Genomic DNA, 24,601 nt, shown 5'->3' with positions numbered 1-24,601 from the left:
AATATAAAGAACGGTGACTATCTGATCTGTTGGGATAGATAAATCATAAAAATCATACGTTAAATCAGCTATAAAAAGTGTCGTAATTTTGTCCGTAATAAGATTATATAATAGCAAATCTCTTGAAAATCTGATTGACCATGTTTATTTAGCGTATGAAGCTGCTAGTTTATCCGTATGCTGGTTTGCTGAGGGTGCACCCCATCTATTTTTTGCTTTTAGAATTACCAGGTTTTGGGGGATAGAACTTGAATTATTTTTACTATTAAATAGAACTGAGGATGTACAAATTGAATATCATGCCATAAACATAAGGTGATTATGTAGTGTTTGGCTTTTGCAGAAATGAAACAAGGGCTTATTTCTATTTTTTATTTTCTATGAAAGTAACATGCATCTCCTATTTGTCCAAGCTAGTTAAACCAATAGAAATGGTCATAGAATATTATGAAAAGATCTTTGGCATGTATTATGTGTTACATTAGGAGTTGCATAACAGCTAATGACATATTAAATTATGTGCTGTCAATGATGATTCTTGTCCCCATTTTTGTACCAATTAGTGTGTGAAGTTTTGGGGCGAATTTAAAGAACGATTCGCATAAATTGAAAGATGATTTTATTACCTTTTCGCTTCTTTTTTTCTATCTTACAACCAACATATGAACACTTTAACTATTTACAATTTATATCATTATTTACAAAGAAACTTACAAATCAATAGCTCGGCTATCATGGCTTTATTAACACAAGCACAGGTGAAAGTAAAAGCATTTAAAGCCAAAAAGGAACAGCATACACTTTCTGTCCTATACCCAGCAAGATCAACCATTTTGCCCGACGATTCCTTCTTTTCTGGCCCTGCAAAAATTATTAAGCAAACAGGAAATATTACTACCGAGAAAATAATTGGAAAAGATTATGCATCAACAGAAACGATTAAAAAACAATCACATTCAGGTCCCGTCTGCCCCAGCTATGTTGCACCAAGGGAACCAATTGTCTTATGTCATGGTTTATTTGGATTTGACGTTCGAGGGCCAGAAAGTTTTCCAGCCTTACAACTGCGCTATTGGGAGGGGATAGAAGATTCACTAGCAAAATTAGGAGCTAAAGTGATTGTTACCAAAGTGCCACAATCAGGCAGTATCTGGGAAAGATCACGGGCTTTACATAATATCCTGAAATCTGTTTTAGTGGGGAAAAAAATAAATTTCATTGCACACTCTATGGTAGTGTTTTCTTTGTGATTTTATGCAGTATTCTTATTGGTACATATAGGGCGGTCTGGATTGTCGACACTTATTAGCCAATAATCATAACCGGCCTTACCATGTACAGTCTCTCACAACTGTCTGCACACCTCATCGAGGCTCTCCTGTGATGGACTGGTTCAGGGATAATATGGGCTTAGGCTGTGAAAATTACACTTCTTGGTGCCCTACCGAACCAACTACGATCTCTTTACAAAAACCTACAACACGACAACAAGCAACAGCAACTATACCAACCAGTAACAATAAATGGATAAAGCTTGATAGATTGATCCCTGATTATTTTGATGCTCCAGCATATGCCCATTTAACGACAGATTTTTGTAATAACTATTTTAATCCAAATACCCCCGATGATCCAACTGTAAAGTATTACTCTTACGGTGCGTCTTCACAGTTTTCAGCCTGGTCATCATTACTAAATTTACCCGGAAGAATGGTGTACGAGAAAGAAGGAGATAATGATGGCATTGTAAGCGTTAAGAGTGCACAGTGGGGAACATATGTAAAAACAGTAGAGGCTGATCATTGGGATATGAGTGGAAAAAGGTAAACTTATACTTGTTTCCATATCAACTGTTTCTAACTGAATCCTTATAGTTGTATACCGTAAGTTTTGGCTTTGATCTGACTTGCTAAAAACTAACAATACTTTCTTTATTCAGATATCGTTTAGCAAAATCGAAAAATGGCCAAGACTTTGATAGAATAAGCTTTTATGCTGAACTGGCAACTCATTTATACAATCAAGGCCATTGAGTATAATGTTCATTAAACTTATCAAAGAGTAATTTGTCACGGAATACAAAAGACATTAGCGCGAATTGTAAGCAGATAGCTTCAATAGTTCTTTCTGGATTCGTCATTGAGCATAATGCGCTACATGTACTGTATTTTCTAATTTTTTTGGGAAAATAAAAAATAGTTTGAAAAGTGATGAGGTGACTTGGAAACAAATTTGATTCTTTCAGGTAAAGATTCGCAAAGCTATCAAAATAGTTCTTGACTTCTTTATCAAATTTCTTTCCTTGTCCAGTAAAAAAATGAGAAAAGTTGACAAACCAAGTTGTGAGAAATAGCAGTAGAAACTTACCTATTCTTTACTCGATCAAAGTAAAAGTAGTTGCAAACATAGATACAGCATAACGATTTGAGTTATATGTGACCTTGAATGATCAGTTCCATCGTAAGTAAGAGATTTCATAAATTTTGTAAGTGATTGTTGAATTTACTTATTTATTTATTTTTTTCACTTCAAAAAAAGGACATTTTAAAAGTATTGTTTGATTGTAATACATTTTATGCATTCTCTGTTGTGTGACCATTTTTACTAAAAAAAATCTTCGATTTATTCTGGCTTTTCCCAGATTTTTTTTCTTTTTTCTTTTAAATAATGGTTCACAATATAGGCCTCGATAGTCCGAACGAAGAAGGGGTACATAACTTTGATAATTCACCATATTTTGATTATCATGATTTAAAAGCCATTGAAAGCGTAAATATTTTTCATAATTAATAAAATAAAAAGTTGATTTATTGTTCAATAGCATGACAGTAAATACCTATGTCAAAATTTATCAGTATCTCCTTCCGCAGTGCAAAATCATTTATCAGAAATGCACTTGAATGATCTTGATCTTCCTGATAATCCTACTGTGCCTGAAAAAAATACAACTACTGATCCACAAATAAAAATAGAACACGAAGGTAACTCAAGTTTACATTTCTTTCTTTGTGTGTATCTCAAGCGCCTTTTTTAGACGATGTAATCACAGCAGAATTAAGAGAACTTTATGGTGCGCTTCAAAAATGTCTTGACATGCGTCAAAAGTATATGGATCAATCGTTTCAGCGACTTTCAGATGACCCACGTAATCATGATGACTGGGAAATTTACCCTGCTCCCCCTCCAAAATCTTGGCCACTCCCATCCCCTGAAGAACTTGAACGTCGTAAGGCCAAAGAGAAGGCACGTGAGGCTGATCCAGTAGCTGCAGTTGGCTCAGATTTTGAATTTAGCCACTGTAGAATACCTGAAGCTCACGAGTACAATTTTGATATGGGACCAGATGGGTTCTTTGTTGTCTATCAAAACGAACAAAAACCTTTACATTCAGTTATTTCGCCTAGACAATTTTATGAGGATTTAGAGTATTTATTAAACGTCATCAGTGATGGGCCAGCAAAAAGCTTTGCTTTCAGAAGACTTCGTTACCTGGACTCCAAGTGGCAAATGTACATTTTATTAAACGAATTTCAAGAGTTGGCAGATTCCAAGCGAGTACCTCATCGTGACTTTTACAATGTCAGAAAGGTTGATACACACATTCACCACTCAAGCAGTATGAATCAAAAGCACTTGTTGCGTTTTATCAAGTCAAAAATGAAGAAATTCCCTGATGACATTGTAATTTACAGAGATGAACACCACTTGACATTGAAAGGTGTATTTGAAAGTTTAGGATTAACAGCCTATGATTTAAGTATTGATACATTAGATATGCACGCACACAAGGATTCATTTCACCGTTTTGACAAATTTAACTTGAAATATAATCCTATTGGAGAGAGTAGATTACGAGAAATTTTTATGAAGACTGATAATTATATTCAAGGTCGATATTTGGCTGAAATAACAAAAGAAGTTGTATCAGATTTAGAATCTTCAAAATATCAAATGGTTGAATATCGAGTTTCTATCTATGGACGATCACTAGATGAATGGGATAAATTGGCCAAATGGGTTGTCAACAACAAGTTATTTTCAGCAAACGTACGTTGGTTGGTTCAAATTCCACGTCTTTATAATGTTTATAGATCTTCAAATGCTATCAGCAGCTTCCATGATGTTATCGTCAATATATTCCAACCTTTGTTTGAAGTAACTAAAGACCCAACTTTACATCCTGAGTTACACGTCTTCCTACAACGTGTAATTGGATTTGATACAGTAGACGATGAATCAAAGCCAGAAAAGCCAATCTACAGAGATTATCCTTTACCTCGAGAATGGGTCTCAAATAGCAACCCTCCTTATAGCTACTATCTTTACTACATGTATGCGAATATGGCTTCCTTAAACAGATGGAGACAAGAACGAGGATTTACTACTTTTGTTTTAAGACCGCACTGTGGTGAAGCAGGAGATACTGCTCACTTGGCTGCTGCCTTTTTGACTTCGTATGGTATCAGCCACGGCATCTTGCTTCGTAAAGTACCTGCTCTCCAATATCTTTACTATCTTGCGCAAATAGGCATTGCTATGTCTCCACTTTCTAACAATGCACTTTTCTTGACTTATGAACGTAATCCACTCCCACAATTCTTTCAGCGCGGATTAAACATTTCCTTATCCACGGATGATCCACTTCAATTTCACTTTACAAAGGAGCCTTTGATCGAAGAATACAGTGTTGCTGCACAAATTTGGAAACTTTCTTCAACAGATATGTGTGAATTAGCTCGTAATTCGGTTATTCAATCAGGATGGGAAAATCAAATCAAAGAGCACTGGATTGGCAAGAACTGGTCTAAACCTGGCGTTGAAGGCAACGACATGCAAAAAACAAACGTACCTGATATTCGTATCAAGTTTCGTCATGAAACTTTGAAAGAAGAATTAGATGCCCTTAGTAGATATGCACCTCAAAAGAAAGATGTCCAAATGAAAAAGCAGGATTATGTGGGAGTTGTTGCAATTGCTGAAAATTCCTCTCAGGTTCAGCATAAATTAATGAACAAACACAAGGAGTATGATGATGAGGCATGGCTGGAAAATGAAATGAGCGCTTTTCCTGGTGCAGGAATAGTCGCAGAACGCGCAAAACTTAGAAAGTCATCAAATACATCCCATAATTAAAATACTTTTGTTTTTTTTTATTAAATAAATAAAATTGAATGATTATGTACAAACATTTATATTTTGAAGTCTTCCAAACATATTTGATTAGCATCTTCAGGATGATAACGGATAATACCCGCTTTGGCCAATGTCTCGATGTATGGCTTCCAATAGGTACCAGGCGCAAGTGGGACATACGGACTATCGGGCATAGTGTATGAAAGGTTCATTAAATGCTATAAAATGATTAGACATGTATGTTTATCATTCGTTTTATAATGTTTTACCTCTAATATCTTTTTTAAGTCGCAGTCCTCTCCAAGTGGCTCATTTTCATTAATAGGATGAGGAGGATAATACTCATCAAGGAAATTTATTAAATCTCTTGTATCTTGCTTCAACATACTTTGAATAGCACCAAGATGTTCTTCCATTTTACTAAAATAGCAATGAGAAAAGATATATCATTACATATATACATACTTTGCTATGATTTCTGGGTTAGTCTCCACCAGCATCTCTTTTCTTGCTTTTAGGCTTTCATATACTTCTTGACATTCGGACAAAGACATTTTCTCCCTAAATAACATTCTTAATATCTACAGTATTGTTGAAATCAATACAAGTGCTTACTCTCCAACAGTAAATTTTGCTTTTTCGATTTCTGTTTTCAAAAAGTGAATGGTTTGATCGTATTCTGTAATCTCTCGGTCTAGTTGTTCTCTGAACTGAATTTCTAGTACTTTATCGTCTGGCTTGACTACATTTTCTAGATCGTCTTGCTGTTTTTTGACTTCTTTTTCTAATTCATAACTTTCGTGCATTGCCGTCAATAACTTTTTTTCATTTGCTGTAGTTGGCTTTTCTTGAAACACTTTATTTTTTCCTTTTTTAATACGATCTTTTTCAAGCTAATTGAAGAATTAGTTATTTCCAACAGCTTCTGATCTTAAACTTATTGTCATCAAAACCTTGTACAGTTTATTCCAAAGCTTTTTTTTTTCGGCATTTTGTTGTTTGATTATAATATCCAAAACATTGCCTCTAGCTGTGCCATCTTCACTGCTCTCAACAAGAGGCTCATTTTTTGAAATCTTGTCATAATCATCAGTCGCTTTTGAAATGATCGCTTCAAGTTGATTTATAAATGACATTGGTAAAGAAAAAAAAATCGCTATTGCTGAGTTTGCGTTTTACTTTTTTTATTTAATCCTGCAATTATTATAGTGATTTCAAGCAAAGGACAATCCAAAATTATTGATAAAAAAAAGCCAAAAGGTCCTAAATTGATGGATGGAAAGAAAACGACATTACTATAAAGTTAATAACTAACGAAAACAAGCATCATAAGAGTCGAAAAAGTACAGGGTCAAAAAGTGAAGATGAGTTTGGCGCTATCACAGAAGAACAACTAATGTTCAGAATGCCAGAAGGACTTATGAGTTTGATATAAAAAAAAATTAGATTACTAAAAGACATAAAAGATAGCAAAGAATTTGCCTTGTCATTTGTAGATTACTGCATTTGAGAAGTTCTTTAGATAGTAGAAAAGGGAAAATTACGTTTGAAAATTAAGATTACAGTTTTTTTACTTGTTGTTCTGCCAACTATTATTCAAGTACAAAAGACAATTCACAAGAAAACAGTTCTATAAAGTAGCCGATATTTTACAGTTAAAAAGATTAATGGCGAAAGGCAATTTTTTCATAACATTCCTGCAAATGTTTAAATGCTTTTAGTGAATTTCACATTGAGAGATTCTTATATACTACAAGCAATTGGAAAACATGAGGCAGATCCATAGTTATTTTCATGGACTAACACTGCCATTCAAACATGTTAGAAAACATGTTCTAGAAAGAAGTTGTCAAAAAGGACATTAAAAAAGTGGAACGAAGGATAGAGCGACTATTAAAAATTGATGCAACAGTAAAGGGTGTCCAATGTAGTAAAGGACAAAAAAATAGACAATAGAGAAATAGAATTAGATACGACTACGCAGGAAGTTGATATTAACGAAAGTGTAGATAACGAAATTGATGAGAATTTGGCTGGAGCCATCAATTATAAATTGGAAATGGAAAATGAGGAAGACAATGAGAATGAGAATAAGGAAGATAATGGAGACAAATCAGAGAAAGATGAAGATCTCAGATAGACTAGAAAAAGAGGTGTATAGAATCATGACCTCAAATTGTTTCTCACATATTTTATTTCTGCAAGAATCACTGGTACCAAGGAAGCCATTCAACAAAAGGCTCAAGAGTTCATGACAACATCTAATGCAATATTGAAGGTAAAAAACATTAATATCATGTCTTATAAAATCATTCTTTTAAATGTTTGTGTTATTTATGTAGAACCGATTTGAAACGGATATAAATAATTTGAAGAGGTCATTTGCTTGAAAAGACATTCATTGAGCCGAAATGAGCAAAAAAAATAACAAAACAGTGCAACGTAATACAACATAAAAAGTCACGTTTTGTGACTCGTACATTTTTTTTTCTGAAAACTATAAAAAGGGATAATTCCCGTGGCCCTCTTTCTTTCGCTATTCTTGTGCTAGGGCAAAACCACGAAAGTGAGGTTCATACTGATTCTGGTTTATTGCTGGTTGAAAACTACTACCAATGCCCGTCTGCAGTGCTCTTCGGGGCGCGGCAGCAATTTTTTGAAGGCTCAGTAGGGTCTTATCATTAATGAATAAATGAAAAACGAAAAAATTTATCTTTTTGTAGGGAGGGTTTGATGTCCGATTTACCCTTGTCCTCCACAAAAGTATGGCCGCTTTTAACCTCTGTTAAGTACTCGTTTCATAAAGGTTGTGCAAAAGATGCAATAAGCTTATTCAATATTCTGATGCAAGTTTTTATACATGTTTTATTTATTTGTGGTCCAAAGAATGATGCAAATGTCGTTATGAAGTAGTATTTTGAGCAAAATTTGAGTCTTTGATTTTCCTAATCCATTTTCTATCAACGTTCAACGATTTATAAATGGGCAAGGTCACTGTTTCTGCTAAACCATTTTCTTTAACTAAACTGGCATGCGCATCAGCTTTGATTCGTCTTAAATGATCAAATGCCACAATGTAGCAATATTTACTGTGTTTTCTAGCTGATGTTGATGCTATATACGCATAGCTTGCCTTTAAGCACTGAAGCATATGTCCTCCGTTGGCCTTTAAATCATGTTTAATGATGCGTGAGATAAACCTGTTTGTATCTGGTGCAATACTATATTCTTTGGCAATGTATTCTTCAAGTTCATAAAATGTAGAAAACGTTGTATAAATTTCTGCCACTTCACCTTCAACATATACGCCTGGATTGTAGACATTATCCATAAGATGCTGTCGCTGTTGTTGATAATGAGCGATTTGTCTAAAATAAGAATCCAGATTTGCGTCCACTGCTTCTTGAATAATTTTCAAGTCATGACGAAGTGATTCATCGTTGCGTTCTGCGGCAAACTGATAAGTTTTATTCCAAGGTGCAATCAAATCAGGATCTTTTAGTAACATGTCACTTTCAGAGAACATATTTTTGGGGCGTTTAGTAAATGCCTCTGTTTCCTTTAGTAATGTTCTGTAGAGGTTATCCATGGCAGTTACGCATGGAGAAGAATCAGGTAATGTGTAGACGTCGTTGGCCTCCTTGTAAGCACGTTTATGTCCCTCTCGTTGTTTGTTCTTTTTATCCATAAACCAAGTTGGATGTGGTATGCTGGCATACTTGTCACGATCATGTTCAAGAACATTCTTCTTCAGACGTAGACCTTGTTTAGGAGCGTCTACCAATCGAGCACACATTTGAGCTAAATAAGACACATTCGGGTCATCAAGTGATGTTCTCTCAGCCAAAACGGTTCTCCAGTTTTCGTACAAGCCCAATGTACCATCTGGAATTTGCGCACTAATAAAACTCATTTGTAAAGCCTTTTCAGTATTTGTATGAGAGCTAACTTGCTGTCCCACGGTCGTCTTATCTTGTTCAAAAGCTTGGTATACTTGCTTCAATTCTTTGACGACAGGCGATGGTTTGAACGGTTCTACAATACGTTGATCCCAGCAACAGTATATCTATAGCGTTTATAGTGGGTTAAAACACTGTAAAATAAAATAAGACTACTTACAAGATCACCATCATAATCACCCCCACCTAATTTACTTGCCAGTGAAGTGTCACCTTTTACCGAAAATATGATAAGGTCAGTGTACATCCGCAACGCAGGACAATCAACCGCCTTCACTTTTTGAACATCACTTTTTAGGCCACATGGATTACGAGTTACGATCACATCCCCCGTTATTAAGCCCGCACAGACGCCTGTTCGCTCATCAACTTTTCGTGTGGAGAGTTGCAAAAATACTTCGTCCGGCTCTAATGTGCCTGTTGGATCAGGGATACAAGTAACAGTACATGATTGAGCCACTTCTACCTTGTACTTGGTGTTGACAGATTTCATCACTTGCCGAAAGATAAATGTGACACGAGAGGCTATGAATGCGTTCGACAAATCGAAACCAGAATCCAAGAGCCTAACAACAGACTCAAAGGGGTTACAGGGATATCCAGAATACTCGTTGATCCGGTCGTATGTTCTTGAACTTAAAAGATGATTTGAATGTGCTTTTGGATTGAAAGATGGGTTTGAACCATCAAAACCAGATTCATCTGTAAGCTCAGCATCCATATTGAATAGATCATTTTCCAATTCCTCTTCTATACTCAAATCTTTCCATATACCCTTTTCTGCATTCTCTTCATTTTCTAAACGTCTGCTCATGATTTTGCCTGTCTTTGTGACCCAATCTCTTAATAATTTCACACTTTGATTTTCTGTAATAACAATTGCTATGCGATGAATATATTCCTTCAGGATGTCATTAAAGACTTCGGTAGGTACACCACCTGCTGCTAATACTTGAATGAATTGGGTATTGAGAAATGAAGGATACACACAAATTGAATTTTTGACGAGATCAAACGTATAGTGATGAGGATCCAAGCGAAGATTAGACTGAGGTAACCCTGTTTTAAACTTGTTTTGACTTTTTCTTATTTTAATGTATTTTCCAGAGTTGAAATCCAAATCTGGCGAAATGATCCATATACCTTTTGCGCCTCCAATACGGCCTTGAACAGCACAAGGTAACTCATCTGTTGTTTGACATCCCATAATTTCTTTCATAGCTGCACAGGAAATGATACCGCAACCATCTGTCATGCATGCTGCACTACCTTTGGCTGTTTTAGAGTAGACGTCATCAATGTATTCAATCTGGTCCGGCTCAAACTGAATTGTAGGAATACTGCTACTGTAACCAAGAGACATGCGACTAACATACTTGCTCATTGTCATACCCCAATTTTCAGTGATAGGCAAGTGCCAATCAATCACTTGTTGAATTGAAATAGGTTCCAAATCAATTCCTTCTGTTGCAAAGAATACAAGTGTAGCATCCTTGATAAATAAAAATCGAAACACACGCTGCATCAATAACAGAGGCTTCATATAGAAATCCTTAAAATGTCTGATCATTGATGGACTACATGCATTACTGGTCGTTATTTCCAAGAATCGGTCTTGTCCAAATTTACGAAATAGCCGATTAGAGGCAGCAATTTTCGGTGGTCTAAGTGAAATCCTTGGTTTATGGTTTATTGTTTTGTAATATACAATCGCACTGTATCGAACCATTCTGTTTCTTGATAATTTTTGTTTGATACTATTTTGAGTATGTTGATCATCATTATTGATACTGATACCAGGAAGTGTACATGTAGGTGATGAAGTGGCACTGATAGGTGACGGAAGTGGTGTTATGTCTTTAATACTTTGTGTTGTGATTGAAGCCTTTTCTGCTTGTATATAAGACCAGACATTGTCAGGACATTTATCCATGCGAGAACAAGCCAAGCTAGTCAATTTTTGGCCTAATCTTTTTTCTATATTCCAACGCATCATGACTTCAAATAGTCTTTTGGGTTCTGTAGCTCCAGTATTTAAGAATGTATGAAACGCATCAAAAGGGACTTCGTTCCAAGATATTTTACATTGCTGCATAAAACGTCCGATTTCATACAATACAACCCAGCTGACACCACTGAATAGCTTGGTAGGTTTAGTAGGACTACAGATGATGTTGTATTCATCCAGTTGAGATGTATCAGCAGAAAAGCATGTGAGTGGTGAAGGAGGAGGAGTATCCAATGTGGTGGTTATGATCATGTTTGCCTTGTGTTTTTTCATGCTTGTTTCAATTTCAGTTGTATCCTTTGTATCCAATGCTTCGGATGCTACTCTTTTGTTTCCTGTCGTTCCATTTTCTTCTACTGCATTTACAAAATCATCATCTTCAAATATATTATCTGGTACTGTTAAAGAGAGAGAGAAAAAGACATATTATTTACATTATTTTAAAGAAAAAAAAAACAGAAAAATAACCTACATAAAAGAGAGATCTCTTGGTCGATTTGCGCGATAAAGTCGCCAATGTTCTTTTTTCTTTGACGAGGCGGGGTCCAACGTAAGAAGCCCTTGACAGTATTGTCCAAGACAGTTTTGTCAGTCAAGTACAATAGTTGCTTCATTCTATCAATTTCAGTAAACGCGACATTTAGCTTCAAGCATTGAGAAATACGCTCTGTAAGACCCAAGTGGTTATAAATCTGTTTAGCACAACGTGTAATGTGAGGATCTAGAGACATTTGTTTTTTATATGCGAGAATAGAAAGAGAAAAGGGGAAGGAGAAAGAAAAACAAGCCAGAATCCGTTGACTTTAAAAATAAATAAGATTGGCTTGTTTCGTGTAAGTATGCACAAGCAAAGAATGTTTAATAATAAAAAATTGCTTTATTCTATGAGAAGGATGACAAGTAACTTTAGTTTACAATAAGAGGGAAAATAACATTTGACAACAAGGTAATACAACTTACTGCGGAAATAGAAAGGCGATGAGATCATTCCTTAAAGAAAGCATTGTTTATAGTTTATCCTGATTTAGAATAAGAAAAAAAACAATGGTAAACTAAATAAAAGGAGAAGGTATTGCTCATGCTTAATCTTCATCTTTTCTCTTTTATTCATTTTATAATACATAAAAAACAATGGGATTTTGTACTCTTTGTAACCAAAATTATTACAGCAGCGTAGCCTGCCCAAAGTGTCACCGAAGTTTATCTTCAGATAACTCTTCAAGAATTACCTCCTTGTTTGCAAATCGTAAGGGATTGAACAATAACAATAGTACAGATAAATGGCAGGACACGTAAGTATATAATTCAAATACGGTAAATAGCATTTTTTTTAATGATTATGTTAGTTACAGTAAAAAAGGCATTTTTAGCAACAATCCAATGCCATCCTATTCAACTCCAAGACCCAGACAATCACCACAGCGTATGACAATGCCTAAATTCACAAGGGAAGAAAAGGATGATAAATCAAAAGAAAATAGCAATCTTAAATCCTGTGCTTATTGTCACAAAAAACAAAATTCTTGGTCTGATTTCAATCATTTTACTATTTACAAGTCTGTTTATTACTGTAAGCCTTGTTTGGAAGAAAAACTTGATTGGTAAAAGCATTGTATATCAATTAAAAAAAAATCAAAAAACTTATTTCGTCTAGTCCAAAATGCCATGTGAAGGTTAAATTGTTAGATTCTCAAATTGACTATAATAACCACGTTTGGCATACTAATTGCTTTCAATGCCACTACTGTTCAAGTCAATTAAAGGAAGCTCTGGCTGCTCAGGATAGCGAAGGTAACCCTTGCTGTAGATCTTGTCATGTCAGTAGAAAGCAGCCTTCTCCGGAAAGTGTTAGTGCTTCTACACCTCTTTTATCTTCTTCGAAATCAGCTCTTACTTCTGCTTATTTTACAAGAAGAGGAAGACCTTTAAGTGCCTTGGTAAATCATGTTATTGAAGATGGAGCAAGATCTATGAAACAAGCCTTGGAAGATAAGCCTGCAGAACAAAAAAGTCCGGAGCCTTCTACAAATGCTGCAGAGAAACTGAAGCAAATCGTTGAACCAACCAGCAAGCAAACAACGAAGGCAGCTTCAACTATAACTCCTTCTCAAGATACTCTTGAACCCAAGAAAACACAGCGACGTAAAAAGCTCGTAGTCAAGAAGCCATGTAAGGAATGTGGACAGCATGTTTCTAAAAAGGATTATCGTGGTCTGAAGACAATAACAGGAGAGGTCTTGTGTTATCATGCATATTGTTTATTTTGTGCCAAGTGTCACCAAAGCTTTACTGATCTTGAGTTCTGTACGGATGGTAAACACTTTTATCATACAAAGGTAAGAAGAAAAGATTAGGTTTTATTTATAAAACTCAAATTATATAAAATAGTGCCCTGAGACGATGATGGGTAGAGCAAATAATAATACAAGCCCTCAAAGTGAAGAGGAAGAGCCATTTCCTAAAACACCTACTTCCCCTTCTGCTGATGCTCATTTTAACGTCCTCTCTTCTTCTCCCACCAACTTGGATCTCTTGCCGATAAGACAAGAAAACGATGAGTTGACTAAAAAATCAAATACGACTGCTGAAATCACCTGTAATACATGCTCAAGACCCGTGACGGACACATTTTTAGAATTAGCCAACCACTTTTACCATAAAGAGGTAGGTAGACATAAACATGTCTCAGGTTTCTTTTTATTTATTTCTTTTAAATCTAGTGTCTTTTATGTGCAGGATGTCAAAAGACGGTGCCTACGAATCGTAAGCTCTTTAAATATCAAGAAAAGCTTTATTGTGATAGCTGCTCCGTCAAGAACAACTTGGAATTAAAAAAGAAGAAGGAAACTGTCAACAGCGATTTAAGGGTCACACTGAATCATGATATCATCAAAAAGTCTAATTCCACAAGTCCATCCGACATATTCAAATCACGAAAGAAGAGTTTGCCTCGGTTAGGTGGTGTTCGTACTTGTGCTCGATGCAATGAGAGCATGCCATTCTTGGATACGCACCCAGGGCCTAATGCAACACGCTGGCATAAGAAATGTCTTCGATGTTCTGGTTGTAATAAACAAATGGACTCTGATGCACACATGACAATCAATGAAAGTACAGGTCTGTGCCTGGTTCACTGCAGAGAGTGTCTGGTAAGCATAGAACTAAACTAGATGTTTATTTTCTAACATGTTTTAAATGGTAATAGGATGATACACCAAAGCCAAAATTTGTTCGTTAACTCTCCTCAAAACCATTTATTTCTTGCTCATTGCTAGATCAATCTTGACTGTCAAACAAACGAAAAATAATAATCATACGTTAGCTAAATTATATCCAAACAAATGAAATAACATGAAGAACATATTACCTATTTTTCTACTGCCATATGAATACATGTGTTTCATTGCAAAAAGACTATATCCTATATCAATCGTTCTTTTGTACTTTACTTTTTTATTAAACAATCATGTTTCTTTGATGACTTATAAACACTATTCAAAAAACAGCAACTTATTTTCTTTCCTTTTTTATTGTTTGACATATATGGAATCGTGTTTATTGTATCATTTCATTTTCTGTATAATCCTTGCAAGGAAAATAAGACGAAGCAGAGAGGATGAAATGGACACAATGTTTGATTTGGCCAAAAGCAAATTGTGTATGGAATTTATTTTCAATGCTTGGATCCAATCAAAAAGTAAAATGTGTATCAGACTAAAAATAGCATGGTTTTATGTGAAAAATAAAGCATGGATACCAAAGATGGATCGATTGCTGTGATTGTTTGATGATTACTTGGTAGATCCGTATCTGGCTTTTAATTCAAAAATTGGATGAAAGCCTACCAAATCCTCATTTTTAATTAAACGGGTTTGATGCTGAAATTTTATTGCCTGAATGCGATCACGAGATTTTATTTAAAAATGAGGCTGGGAAGACATGCCTGGTGAGAGGGAAAAAAAGAGTGTTTCCTATTTTGGTAATTTCTGAAACTAAGATGCAACACGGATACCGACGTCATTTGGTGTTAATTAAGCTCATCGAATGATTGATATCGACTCATGACCGCATGCTGTGAGTAAAGAATTGGTCTAAAGCACTAGGATAAAATCAAACGGAAATTTCTGGGAAAATTGTTCAAAGAAATGAGCAAACGAATTTCTGTAGTGTATCATTGGTCCTTTTGAGCGTGCAGTTAAACGACACAAGTTCATCTGGGCTAGATCAATAAGGATAAAGTAAAATTAAAAACACCCCTTGAGATCAAATGTAAGCAAAAAGAAGGGGGGGGCAAGACAAGAGAAGAGTACAAAACTATGCACTTTTAGTGGGTTATGAGTCGATGTGGCTCGGATGTATTTCAAAAGTAATGATCTTTGCTCACAATGGTGTTTATGGTCTAAATACTCCTTCTTGACTTGTGAGGCTACAATATGCCTGCCTGGAGGATGGCCGAAAAGTACAAGCTGCAATCGACGTTCAATTCAGTCTTGCTGTAGGATTTACTTTAATTGATCAGGTTTTTGTGACTGGAGCCAAGGGTTGCTTGATGATGTATCTTCTTTGAAAGAGATATCGAAAAGACGGTTTGCTTAAGACAGAGACAACAGATGACTTATTTGCTTACAATGAAAGATCTGCTGGGAAGATCTTGTTTGGCAGATCCACGGCAGTTTAGGTGATCAATGGGTTGGTAGGAGGGGTACGAAAGGTGCTTGCGGATACGATCGAGTAGCTCACTGAGCTTGACTAACCCCTACCGATTAAGAAAAGTTGAAGTTAATCCTACTGCTCTATCAGATTTCTTTTATTCATATTAAGAAAGGGGGGATTTAATTGTAGTTGTTTATTTATCAAACTGTTTGTGATTGACATATTTAAAGCCATTTGATCATATTCCAAATAAGGCAAGTAAAAGAAAGCGGAAAAAGAGTTTGCGTGAATTAAACTTGAAAAAAAAATAAGCGAATCAATACTCGTAAATCGAGTAAAAATTTATTGTAAATGAGCAAACTATTTTGAAAAAGAATAATATTAGCCAATGAAAATGAAGAAAGACACAGTCGCTTCGTTTAGATGTGACACCTTTACCGGTTTAGGTTCGTGGGTTCTTCTTTTTTTCCCTTTTTCTTACTTTTTTTATATAAAAATGTCCCAGCAGCAACGTACGTTCGTTTTTCGTAACTCGTTTGCGTCTGGAGAATTGCAGGATATTAAAGGATCATCTCGTGATAATACTCCTCCACTGACCTCAACCATGGATGCCTCTGCTGCTAGCAGTAGAAGTCCAGCTGCCCATGCTCCAACGACTGCAGTAGGTCCAAACGACGCAGTAGCAAACCAGCATGCACCAACTCCTGGTCCTGGTAATGCAGTCTCTAGTGAAAGTTCAGATGTCAATGTGTTGATTCAGCAAGCTCTTCTTCACCAAAACAGAGAAAGCACCCAAGTCACTTTTACTACTCCAACCAACAGAGCTATGATTGCTCATCCTCACTGGACAGTGGCAGAAACAAAGTCTTTAATTGAGGCAGTGACTAGGTATTATGGTCGCATGTCACAGGCAAAAACAAACAATATGCTTGGCAACGTATGGGAAGATATATTATATGATTTCAATCTAGCGAAACCCTATCGACGAAGTCGAAGAGCATGTCAAGATAAATGGCATCAACTTGTTAAGCAATACAAAGACACGGTTGAATCAGTTAGAAGAGATAATGTGCAAGCAGAAAATGTATTTACATATTATCAAGATATGCATCGACTGTTGGGCAGGGAGAACGCTTCAGAACAGCAACCCCATTACAATTCTTTTCAAGTGGATCAATCTGCAGTCACACATGAACAATCAAGGCCGCAACCACAACCGTCGCATCAAGAGCAAACACCACAACGGGTACAGCAGCCAACGCAGGTATCACCGACACAGCAACAAGTGCAAACACCACAAGTTGTTCAGGCTGCTCAGCCGCTTCAGTGTCAACAGCAGGTTCAACCACCCCAAGTTCAACCGCAAACACAACCACCACAACTTCAGCAACCGGTCCAGCCACCTCAGTTGATGCAACCACCCTATCCACCCCATGCTGTACAGCCCAATGGACAGCCCAATCCACCCAACCAATACCAACCACCCATCCAATCACCACAGACACAATTGATACAGCCGACTGTTCAAGCACAACAGCAAAAAAGAACAGCGAATAATACAACCCCACATGAAGAACCCGAACAACCAAAGACGATCGTCAGTCGCCAAGCGGCTGAAGTCGGGGAAGTACGACCTGTGGGCGAATCATCCCAGTATAAGAGAAGGCGTACGACAGAAGAACTTTTGGAGATGATTTTATTAAAGCAAGAAGAAATGATTAGTGTGGTAAGAGAGCGTACGGAACTTGAAAGACAAGCTCAGTATCGAAATCGAGAGCAACATCAAGAGCTGATGGGACTCATTTCTCACTTGATTGATAAAACCTCAAAGAACTTGTAAATAAAGTTCCTTCCAGCCAATTTAATCTCATGTTTGTGTACTTGTTTATTTATTTTTGAAGCCACCTTACGAGTTTCATAAAGTGGTTCTGTCAAGGCATATAAAAATGATTTATACCATTTCATATTCCATGGAATCCTCTCTTTCCGCGGAAGTCTAGCCAGATTCCCAATAATGAAGGAGAGTGAGACTAGTTTTTAAAAAAAAAAAAAAAAAAAAAAAAAAAAAAAGCGGGAAACGCATTACATCACACTAAACCAAATTTGTGTGAAATAATCTCACGGGGGTGTGAAATGGTATAAATATCGGTCAAAACATGGTTTACTCTGCTTTTTCTTCATTATACACAATGGATCCTGGCTACAAACTTCTTCAACACATCAAGACTGTTCCCAATTTAATTAATGAAGACCCAAGTATAACTACCCCCAAGAATTCAAGTTTTATGGACATGCCTTGGTCTGAATTCTCTCAATTGTTAAAGCGTCGTACCTCCTCTTCTTCTGATTCATCGTCAAGTACAAGTACTGATACCTTAAATCAAGACAATGGCTCAGTGGAAAACTTTTCTCTCGGTAACTGGGACTCTATGACGGGTTATCAAGATGAAGCACATAGACCTACTTTATAAATCAAAAGCACTTCTTTACATGCATCTCACCAATCGCTATTCATTTCTCTCTTTTTGCATATAAATGAATAAATAAATAAAAAATATTCATACACACACAATCATTTTCTGGAGTTCACTCCTTTTTTTTGTTACACAGCCATGTGTGTCCTTTGGGTCTTATTTCTCACAAGGCTATGATTCATTTCAATGTTGGATGGATTCAAGACGGTAGATGTCGTATTGAGCAATACATAGTTATGGACTAAATCCTTCAGGCCGTTGATGATAAAGAAGGGAAAATAGAACAACAAATTACAAACAATGCTTTTCATTGGTTAATAAATCCACTAGAGTCAGGTCATGATGCTCATTTCAATCCATTCAAATCATCATGAATTGATTCAAAGATCAGCTCAGGGAACAATGATCTTGAACAGATGACTGGTTCTAATGCGATATAAAAACAAAGCCCTCTGGTTCGATGCATCAAGACACTCTATTCGTTTGGCAAGTTTTGCCAAGCAAAGTGGCTAGAAGGTGTGCTCTGAGGGAAATACGTCAGCGATGGAGGTTATGCCCAACAGCATAATACTCTCACCCACATTGAATGTCCGATTAACTTCGTTTATTAGCTCAAAGAAGAACGCAAAGTAGAACCTCCCCCAAAGGATCTGGAATAGAAAAGGGCGCATGGAAATGATTCAATCATGTTTATTGAATAAAATAGCGCATGAGGTTATTTTATTGGTTAAAAACGCAATTCTATTAAAACACTATATAAAATTAGATAAAAGCGGCGACAAGTCTCAATTTTTTTTTTTTTGGCTGTGCGGATTTATCCTTTTATAGTTACCAAACCCATCATGAGCAGAAGGGTTTATATTACTTTTTCATTATGAAATGCTTACATACTGTATTTAATTTATCCAGTTAAAGACTATTTATAAACGCACGTCAACATTTACCATAGACAGCATGATGACTTTAAAAAGTCATCGTGTATGGATGCTACCTCATTGTCATCATGACTTTAAGCTCTCTCTCTTTCTCTTCTATTGTCAATAGGATCAATACAGTCATCAAAAAGATAGTTTCATAAAGTCATCTTTTCCACTGTGTCGATCCAATTGATTTTCAGCATAAGCCATGCACACGAAAGGCAAGTGTATTATGATTTCAATAAACAGTCTAAAAATGTTTGAATTCCCTCCATCCTTTTATATCGTAAAGAAAACATGTATTCTTTACATCATTTGCAATGAAAGGGAAGTAAGGGGGAGGGGGAATGAAGGATAGGAATGTGATGAAGGATGCAAAGGATATAATTTTATTATTTCAACCAGGATGGATACAGTCAATAACCAATGTCAAACAGAATAGGTTGCAATAAAAAAAAGAGGCCCCCTTTTTATTCGAGATATAAATTAGATTGAAAGCTTTTTATTAAATATGGTACACTATTTACAAAAGAAGATGAACTAGACTTTAAACATGTTTTAGATGACGATGGTTTCTGTTGTTGGCATCCATCCCTTTGTCACAGATGAAGATTGATTTCACCCAATCATGGTTTAGTATTTCATCCGCTGTCGGTCTTTGATAAGGATCAGGGTGGAGCATGTTATAAAGCAAATCACGTATGGGTTCATCAAAGCTTCTGAAGTTTGGATAGGTCCTTGTTGGATGATGACGCAGATAAGAACGAAATTCACGATCAGAATGTTTATCAGCACGCGTCCAAGCATGTCCACCTTTCCAAATCGAATAAAGTACGATACCAGCCGACCAGACATCAGCCACTGAACCCCAATAGTCATTCCCTTTTTCAAATGCTTCGGGTGCAATGTAGGGTTCAGAGCCAACCAACCCATGACATTTGTGACACTTTCGCTCCCAAGCACATCGGAAAACGTCCGAAACACCAAAATCAGTGATCTTTAGGGTTCCATCCAGAGTCAGCAGTAAGTTTTCAGGCTTGAGATCACGATGAGCCACACCCACCGAGTGAAGATAGGAAAGACCGTTCATCATCTGCTTAAAGCAACATCCTCTTTCAATGTCAGTCATATGGCCAGATATAATAACGGAGAACAGATCACCACCAGGGCAATATTCCATCACCGTACAATATCTCGTTTGATCATCCAAGACGAGATCGATCGTTTCAATCACATTTCGATGATGAAAAGTGGATGAAATACAAAACTCACTCGTCAACTTCTTCATGTATTCCTTTTCACTTTCTGACTTGTTTCTCTTTCGAAATTGTTTTATTGCATAAAGCTTGTCTTGTTGTGAATCATAAGGCATCCTTTTACTTTTACACACTGAAATAATCGCAGTAGATCCTTTACCAAGCCTCTTATAACATTCACCGTATTCTTTTAAATTCGTCGTGTTCATCTTCATCTTCGTACTCGATCCTATCATACTACTCGAACATGAATTCATTCCACCCGATTGTTCTCTTTGTGATTCTATCGAATTCCTTCGACTACTCTGTCGACTACTCTGTTCACTTTTCAATCCTCCCTGTTGTGATTTATAATTGAATAATGAAGCCAAGTTTACCATCGTTTGTATCAAGACCCTTCAGAAAACAAAAAACAAAACAAAAAAATGAGATCAAAAAAAAAATTTTTTTTTGGCTTTCTTTTTGCCCATAAAAAGATTATTTATGATCGGAGACGACGTTTTATAAACCCAATCGATTAAAGTTTCATTCACTATGGATCACCCGAGATTGAAAGTGTCCAAAAAAAAAAAGCATCCAATTCTATTCTTCATCTTGACTCATTTATTCCCTCTCCAAAGAACTTTATCTTCTTTACACAATCCATTCTTTTTGCTCACTTGCCCTTTTCTAAATTTTAGAAAGCATATCGGAAATTCATTACCGGCAGAAAGGCTTTTTTTTTTTTTTTTTTTTTTTTTTTTTTTTTTTTGGTCAAAGCTGTAAAACAACGGCGCTTCTTACCGGATAGCCTAGAGACTGCATTTTGTCTTTTGTTTTTAATCCACATTTGGGTTTGCTTATTGGTTTTTGGATCGATGGTTGAATGTGTATTTTGAAAATGATTGTGTTTACATACAACACACTTTAAAGAGATCAAATGGAATTGTGTATGACCCTAAAGACTTTTATTCAAACCTACACTCTGATTGATACCGTACATTCTAAACACAAATGAATCATTGTGATACAAATGACCCTATTCATATGAGTAGATCATACGAATGATAAAGAGCGTAACGATCATGAAGTGTAAAATGTAAGAATTGGCTGTATTCACTAATCAAAAAAGAAAAACCAGTTTATAGTACAACACAGGATGCTTTCCCTCTTCAATGATCACACAATATTCTCAGATGTTAAGTTATAAAATTATGTATTTTTTTTTTCTTTTTATTGTCTAAACATCTTGTGTGGAAGAAATAAAAAGAGGATGTTGCTTGGAAATTCAATCGATTTAAGCTTCCAAAACATTACGTTCAGAGACATAGATACCGTCCAAAAACTTACGGATATCCTTGTTCTTGACGAGACAAGATTGTTGGATATCAGCAGCAGATTGAGAGACGGCTTCCAAAGAGTTACCAGTCAAGAGAAGTTCATCCTTTTGAGCCTTGGAGGCTTCAACCTTGACACCTTCACGCATGGTGACATTGAAGACAACCTTTTGACCCAAGAAGTTACGGATTTCGACAGCGTTTCCTTGATCGTTGATGATGACGTTGATGGGAAAGTGAGCATAGACGTAACGCATCTTGTATTGGAAACCCTTGGTGACACCAACAATCATGTTGTTCACCAAAGAGCGGACAGTACGGATACAGGCAACGTGCTTACGGAGACCGTGGTGGACAACGAAGCGGATCTTCTTGCCAACAACAGTGATTTCGATAGCCAAGTGGCGCAAGTTCTTGGTGAGAACACCACGGGGACCTTCAACAGTGATTTGACGGGACTTGATGTTCACCTTGACACCTTCGGGGATCTCGAGTTCGTCTTGCTTGTAAATATCCTTCATTGCTAATTAATATAAATCCCTAAGTAATCTATTAGTCCTTTGTCTTTTCTATACTTGATGACATTCAGGGCTGTTTTGATCGTGTCAAGTGAATGGTGTTCATTGCAATATAGTCTCTTTTTCGAACCCAAAAAAAAAGAAAACATGATTTCATCCATCCATCCGTCGTAATGAATTCATCCAGTGAACACGTCAATGCAGCTGAATATAATTGCAACATACCAAATGGTTTTGTGAAGGGGGAAGAGGAGGAATACAATCTTGCCTGTGTTTTGTTACTTTACTATTGTTCTTCATACTCCCATTCATCCGTTCCTGTATTGCCGAATTGTGGCTTAAGTTCCGGTCCGAACATACTTTGTTGCTCAAGCTCTTTTACCTCCTCTGTTTTATTGAAAGAGAGAGAGTGTGTGTGTGTGTATTGCGAATGGTCAGTGTGAAGAAACCATTTGTAAAAAAGTAACCTATTTTAGTATAGCTTTCTCTACACCTTCCAGGCATTACTGCTCAAAATCAACATGCCAAGGGATCTAGAATCTCGATCAACTCCGCATCTCTTTCACGCTTCTTGAATCTTTGACCTTTTCTCCTCATCCCCCGCTCTCTCTTTTTTTTTTTCTCTCTTTTTTTTCGTACAACGTACTTTTGTCATACAAATTCATTGTTGTCATGGTACACAAATAGATAAAAGAATGAATTGTACCACCTATTTGTACACTGACCTTTTTTTCATCAAGCGTTCTTGTTGCTGGGGAAACAATAAACCAAAATGGCAAGGGGAGATGGTCTCTGACCACAGATTTGATCATATCAACTTGGATGATTTTCACAATACATCACTAAATATACGATTCAAGTATCTGTTCTTGTTTATCAGCGTTTTTAAATCATTTGCTGTATATATTGCTGATTTATGGACAGCAGGTAAAGCCTATTTGAAAGAGGAGAAAAAAAACATGTATCTACTAAACAATCTTTTTAAACAGTATCTCTTTTGGTGATTGGACAAACGACCGTGACACCTGCGATCCCAACGGATGTCTCAAAATGGATCTTCTTTGGGTGTATCATTGTCTCTTTTCTCTTACTTTTTTGGGATATGATCAAGGCTCGTCGTATTTTAAAGACAAAAGATATATCCTATAACTTTACTTGTGGTATTGCCAATACGTATCTGTCCATCAAAGACTATCGCTGCTATTGTCTTTTTCAGTCCATCGAAAGGGGTATCGAGAGCTATGCATTCTTTGTTTTTACTGCCCTCAGAGGATGGAAGCGGTTACTGTTGGCAGAGGCACCTCGTCAGGTCATCAACATTGTCACCCTGGAGGCCTTGGTACCTGAGTGGTTCAAGATTCACAATGGTGAACTGACGATCAATAACCAGGCTCTCGGTGACAGTTGGACACAGCAAATCCTAACAGGCACCATGGCCTTCTCGACCGTTATTTTTGCCATGTCCTTTATTCTTGTTTGTGCGGCTGCTGTCCTTTATGTTCCTCTGATTTTCCACATTCGAGGAAATTTGAAGGAATATGTTTGTCATAAGGCTGATAAACGAATCGATGATATATTACATAAACAACGCATGAAGGTGTTGTATCGAAAAGAACCCCAAGCGAATCCATTAGATGAAACATCTTCTACATTGGCTTATTCTTTAGAGAAAGGCTATATGAATGATAGTGCTAGTGATCAACACCTCTTGAGCAAGGACTACAACGACTATTACTATCCAAAGCCTTTACACTCTTATCAGCAGCGTCCTCTGTCTCGTCCAACGTATACACCTCAACTCTCACAAACGTTGTCATAGCTTCGTCCTTTGTATATATAACCAACCCCAATAAAGCATAAGTTTACTTTTGAAAAAGGATTCTATTTTGATTTCGTCTTGGAAAAAAACAAGTGTAGATTACACTCATTTTCTACCACACATGACAATACAAAATAGGTAGTGTATTCCCTTTTTTTACCTTAGGGGAAAAAAAAAAAAAAAAAAAAAAAAAAAAAAAAAAGTAGAACTAAAGTTATTAAGACCATCCTTTGGACAGTCCTGTTCCTTCATTTCCCATGTCAACCATGTTGTTTTTTAAAAAATAGCCTTGAATGATATGCGTTGTAGTAAAAATCAAAGATCAGCAGAATGTTGATGGTGTTTAAAATTGAGTTTTTATATCAGACGACGCTTTTGTTTATTTGCTCCTTTTGTTGTTGTTTTTATAAACATATAAGCTATTAATTACATGATGATCTATAGAAATAAGCGTATGGAGTATTGAATAAGAAAACCTTTTATAACAAAAAAAAAGGACTCAGGGGGGGGGGGTTTAAAGAAAAGTGGAATAGGAAATTGATGTGAAT

At 36.4% G+C, this 24,601-nt stretch overlaps 10 protein-coding genes across 10 annotated transcripts; 6 read left to right on the top strand and 4 right to left on the bottom strand.

The window, feature by feature from the left end:
• Positions 1-734: 734 nt before the first annotated feature.
• On the top strand, positions 735-1,887 carry RO3G_08586 (uncharacterized protein; the record flags this gene model as incomplete). The annotated part of the gene is made up of 3 exons (XM_067663176.1): positions 735-1,232; positions 1,282-1,823; positions 1,875-1,887. The coding sequence occupies 3 exons, from the start codon at positions 735-737 to the stop codon at positions 1,885-1,887; spliced, it is 1,053 nt and encodes a 350-aa protein (XP_067519277.1).
• Positions 1,888-2,667: 780 nt separating this feature from the next.
• Positions 2,668-5,133, top strand: RO3G_08585 (uncharacterized protein; the record flags this gene model as incomplete). The annotated part of the gene is made up of 3 exons (XM_067663175.1): positions 2,668-2,709; positions 2,822-2,981; positions 3,035-5,133. The coding sequence occupies 3 exons, from the start codon at positions 2,668-2,670 to the stop codon at positions 5,131-5,133; spliced, it is 2,301 nt and encodes a 766-aa protein (XP_067519276.1).
• A 56-nt stretch (positions 5,134-5,189) lies between these two features.
• RO3G_08584 (uncharacterized protein) lies at positions 5,190-6,269 on the bottom strand (the record flags this gene model as incomplete). The annotated part of the gene is made up of 5 exons (XM_067663174.1): positions 5,190-5,351; positions 5,403-5,553; positions 5,599-5,694; positions 5,749-6,026; positions 6,087-6,269. 5 exons carry the CDS (start codon positions 6,267-6,269, stop codon positions 5,190-5,192), a joined length of 870 nt encoding a protein of 289 aa, XP_067519275.1.
• Positions 6,270-8,035: 1,766 nt separating this feature from the next.
• On the bottom strand, positions 8,036-11,831 carry RO3G_08583 (uncharacterized protein; the record flags this gene model as incomplete). Its single annotated transcript, XM_067663173.1, has 3 exons — positions 8,036-9,199; positions 9,253-11,498; positions 11,573-11,831. 3 exons carry the CDS (start codon positions 11,829-11,831, stop codon positions 8,036-8,038), a joined length of 3,669 nt encoding a protein of 1,222 aa, XP_067519274.1.
• A 400-nt stretch (positions 11,832-12,231) lies between these two features.
• On the top strand, positions 12,232-14,338 carry RO3G_08582 (uncharacterized protein; the record flags this gene model as incomplete). Its single annotated transcript, XM_067663172.1, has 6 exons — positions 12,232-12,392; positions 12,447-12,701; positions 12,755-13,436; positions 13,489-13,764; positions 13,821-14,249; positions 14,306-14,338. The coding sequence occupies 6 exons, from the start codon at positions 12,232-12,234 to the stop codon at positions 14,336-14,338; spliced, it is 1,836 nt and encodes a 611-aa protein (XP_067519273.1).
• A 1,911-nt stretch (positions 14,339-16,249) lies between these two features.
• RO3G_08581 (uncharacterized protein) lies at positions 16,250-17,593 on the top strand (the record flags this gene model as incomplete). Its single annotated transcript, XM_067663171.1, has 1 exon — positions 16,250-17,593. The coding sequence occupies one exon, from the start codon at positions 16,250-16,252 to the stop codon at positions 17,591-17,593; it is 1,344 nt and encodes a 447-aa protein (XP_067519272.1).
• Positions 17,594-17,942: 349 nt separating this feature from the next.
• Positions 17,943-18,224, top strand: RO3G_08580 (uncharacterized protein; the record flags this gene model as incomplete). The annotated part of the gene is made up of 1 exon (XM_067663170.1): positions 17,943-18,224. The coding sequence occupies one exon, from the start codon at positions 17,943-17,945 to the stop codon at positions 18,222-18,224; it is 282 nt and encodes a 93-aa protein (XP_067519271.1).
• A 1,467-nt stretch (positions 18,225-19,691) lies between these two features.
• RO3G_08579 (uncharacterized protein) lies at positions 19,692-20,636 on the bottom strand (the record flags this gene model as incomplete). The annotated part of the gene is made up of 1 exon (XM_067663169.1): positions 19,692-20,636. One exon carries the CDS (start codon positions 20,634-20,636, stop codon positions 19,692-19,694), a length of 945 nt encoding a protein of 314 aa, XP_067519270.1.
• A 1,040-nt stretch (positions 20,637-21,676) lies between these two features.
• Positions 21,677-22,237, bottom strand: RO3G_08578 (60S ribosomal protein uL6; the record flags this gene model as incomplete). Its single annotated transcript, XM_067663168.1, has 1 exon — positions 21,677-22,237. The coding sequence occupies one exon, from the start codon at positions 22,235-22,237 to the stop codon at positions 21,677-21,679; it is 561 nt and encodes a 186-aa protein (XP_067519269.1).
• Positions 22,238-23,019: 782 nt separating this feature from the next.
• On the top strand, positions 23,020-24,053 carry RO3G_08577 (uncharacterized protein; the record flags this gene model as incomplete). The annotated part of the gene is made up of 2 exons (XM_067663167.1): positions 23,020-23,161; positions 23,224-24,053. The coding sequence occupies 2 exons, from the start codon at positions 23,020-23,022 to the stop codon at positions 24,051-24,053; spliced, it is 972 nt and encodes a 323-aa protein (XP_067519268.1).
• Between the last annotated feature and the right edge of the window lie 548 nt (positions 24,054-24,601).

The sequence above is a fragment of the Rhizopus delemar genome, genomic scaffold (assembly GCF_000149305.1).
Source record: "Rhizopus delemar RA 99-880 supercont3.6 genomic scaffold, whole genome shotgun sequence".
Classification (NCBI taxonomy): domain Eukaryota; kingdom Fungi; phylum Mucoromycota; class Mucoromycetes; order Mucorales; family Rhizopodaceae; genus Rhizopus; species Rhizopus delemar.
Note: the sequence above shows the minus strand (reverse complement) of the source record. Positions and strands in the feature narration are given on the sequence as shown.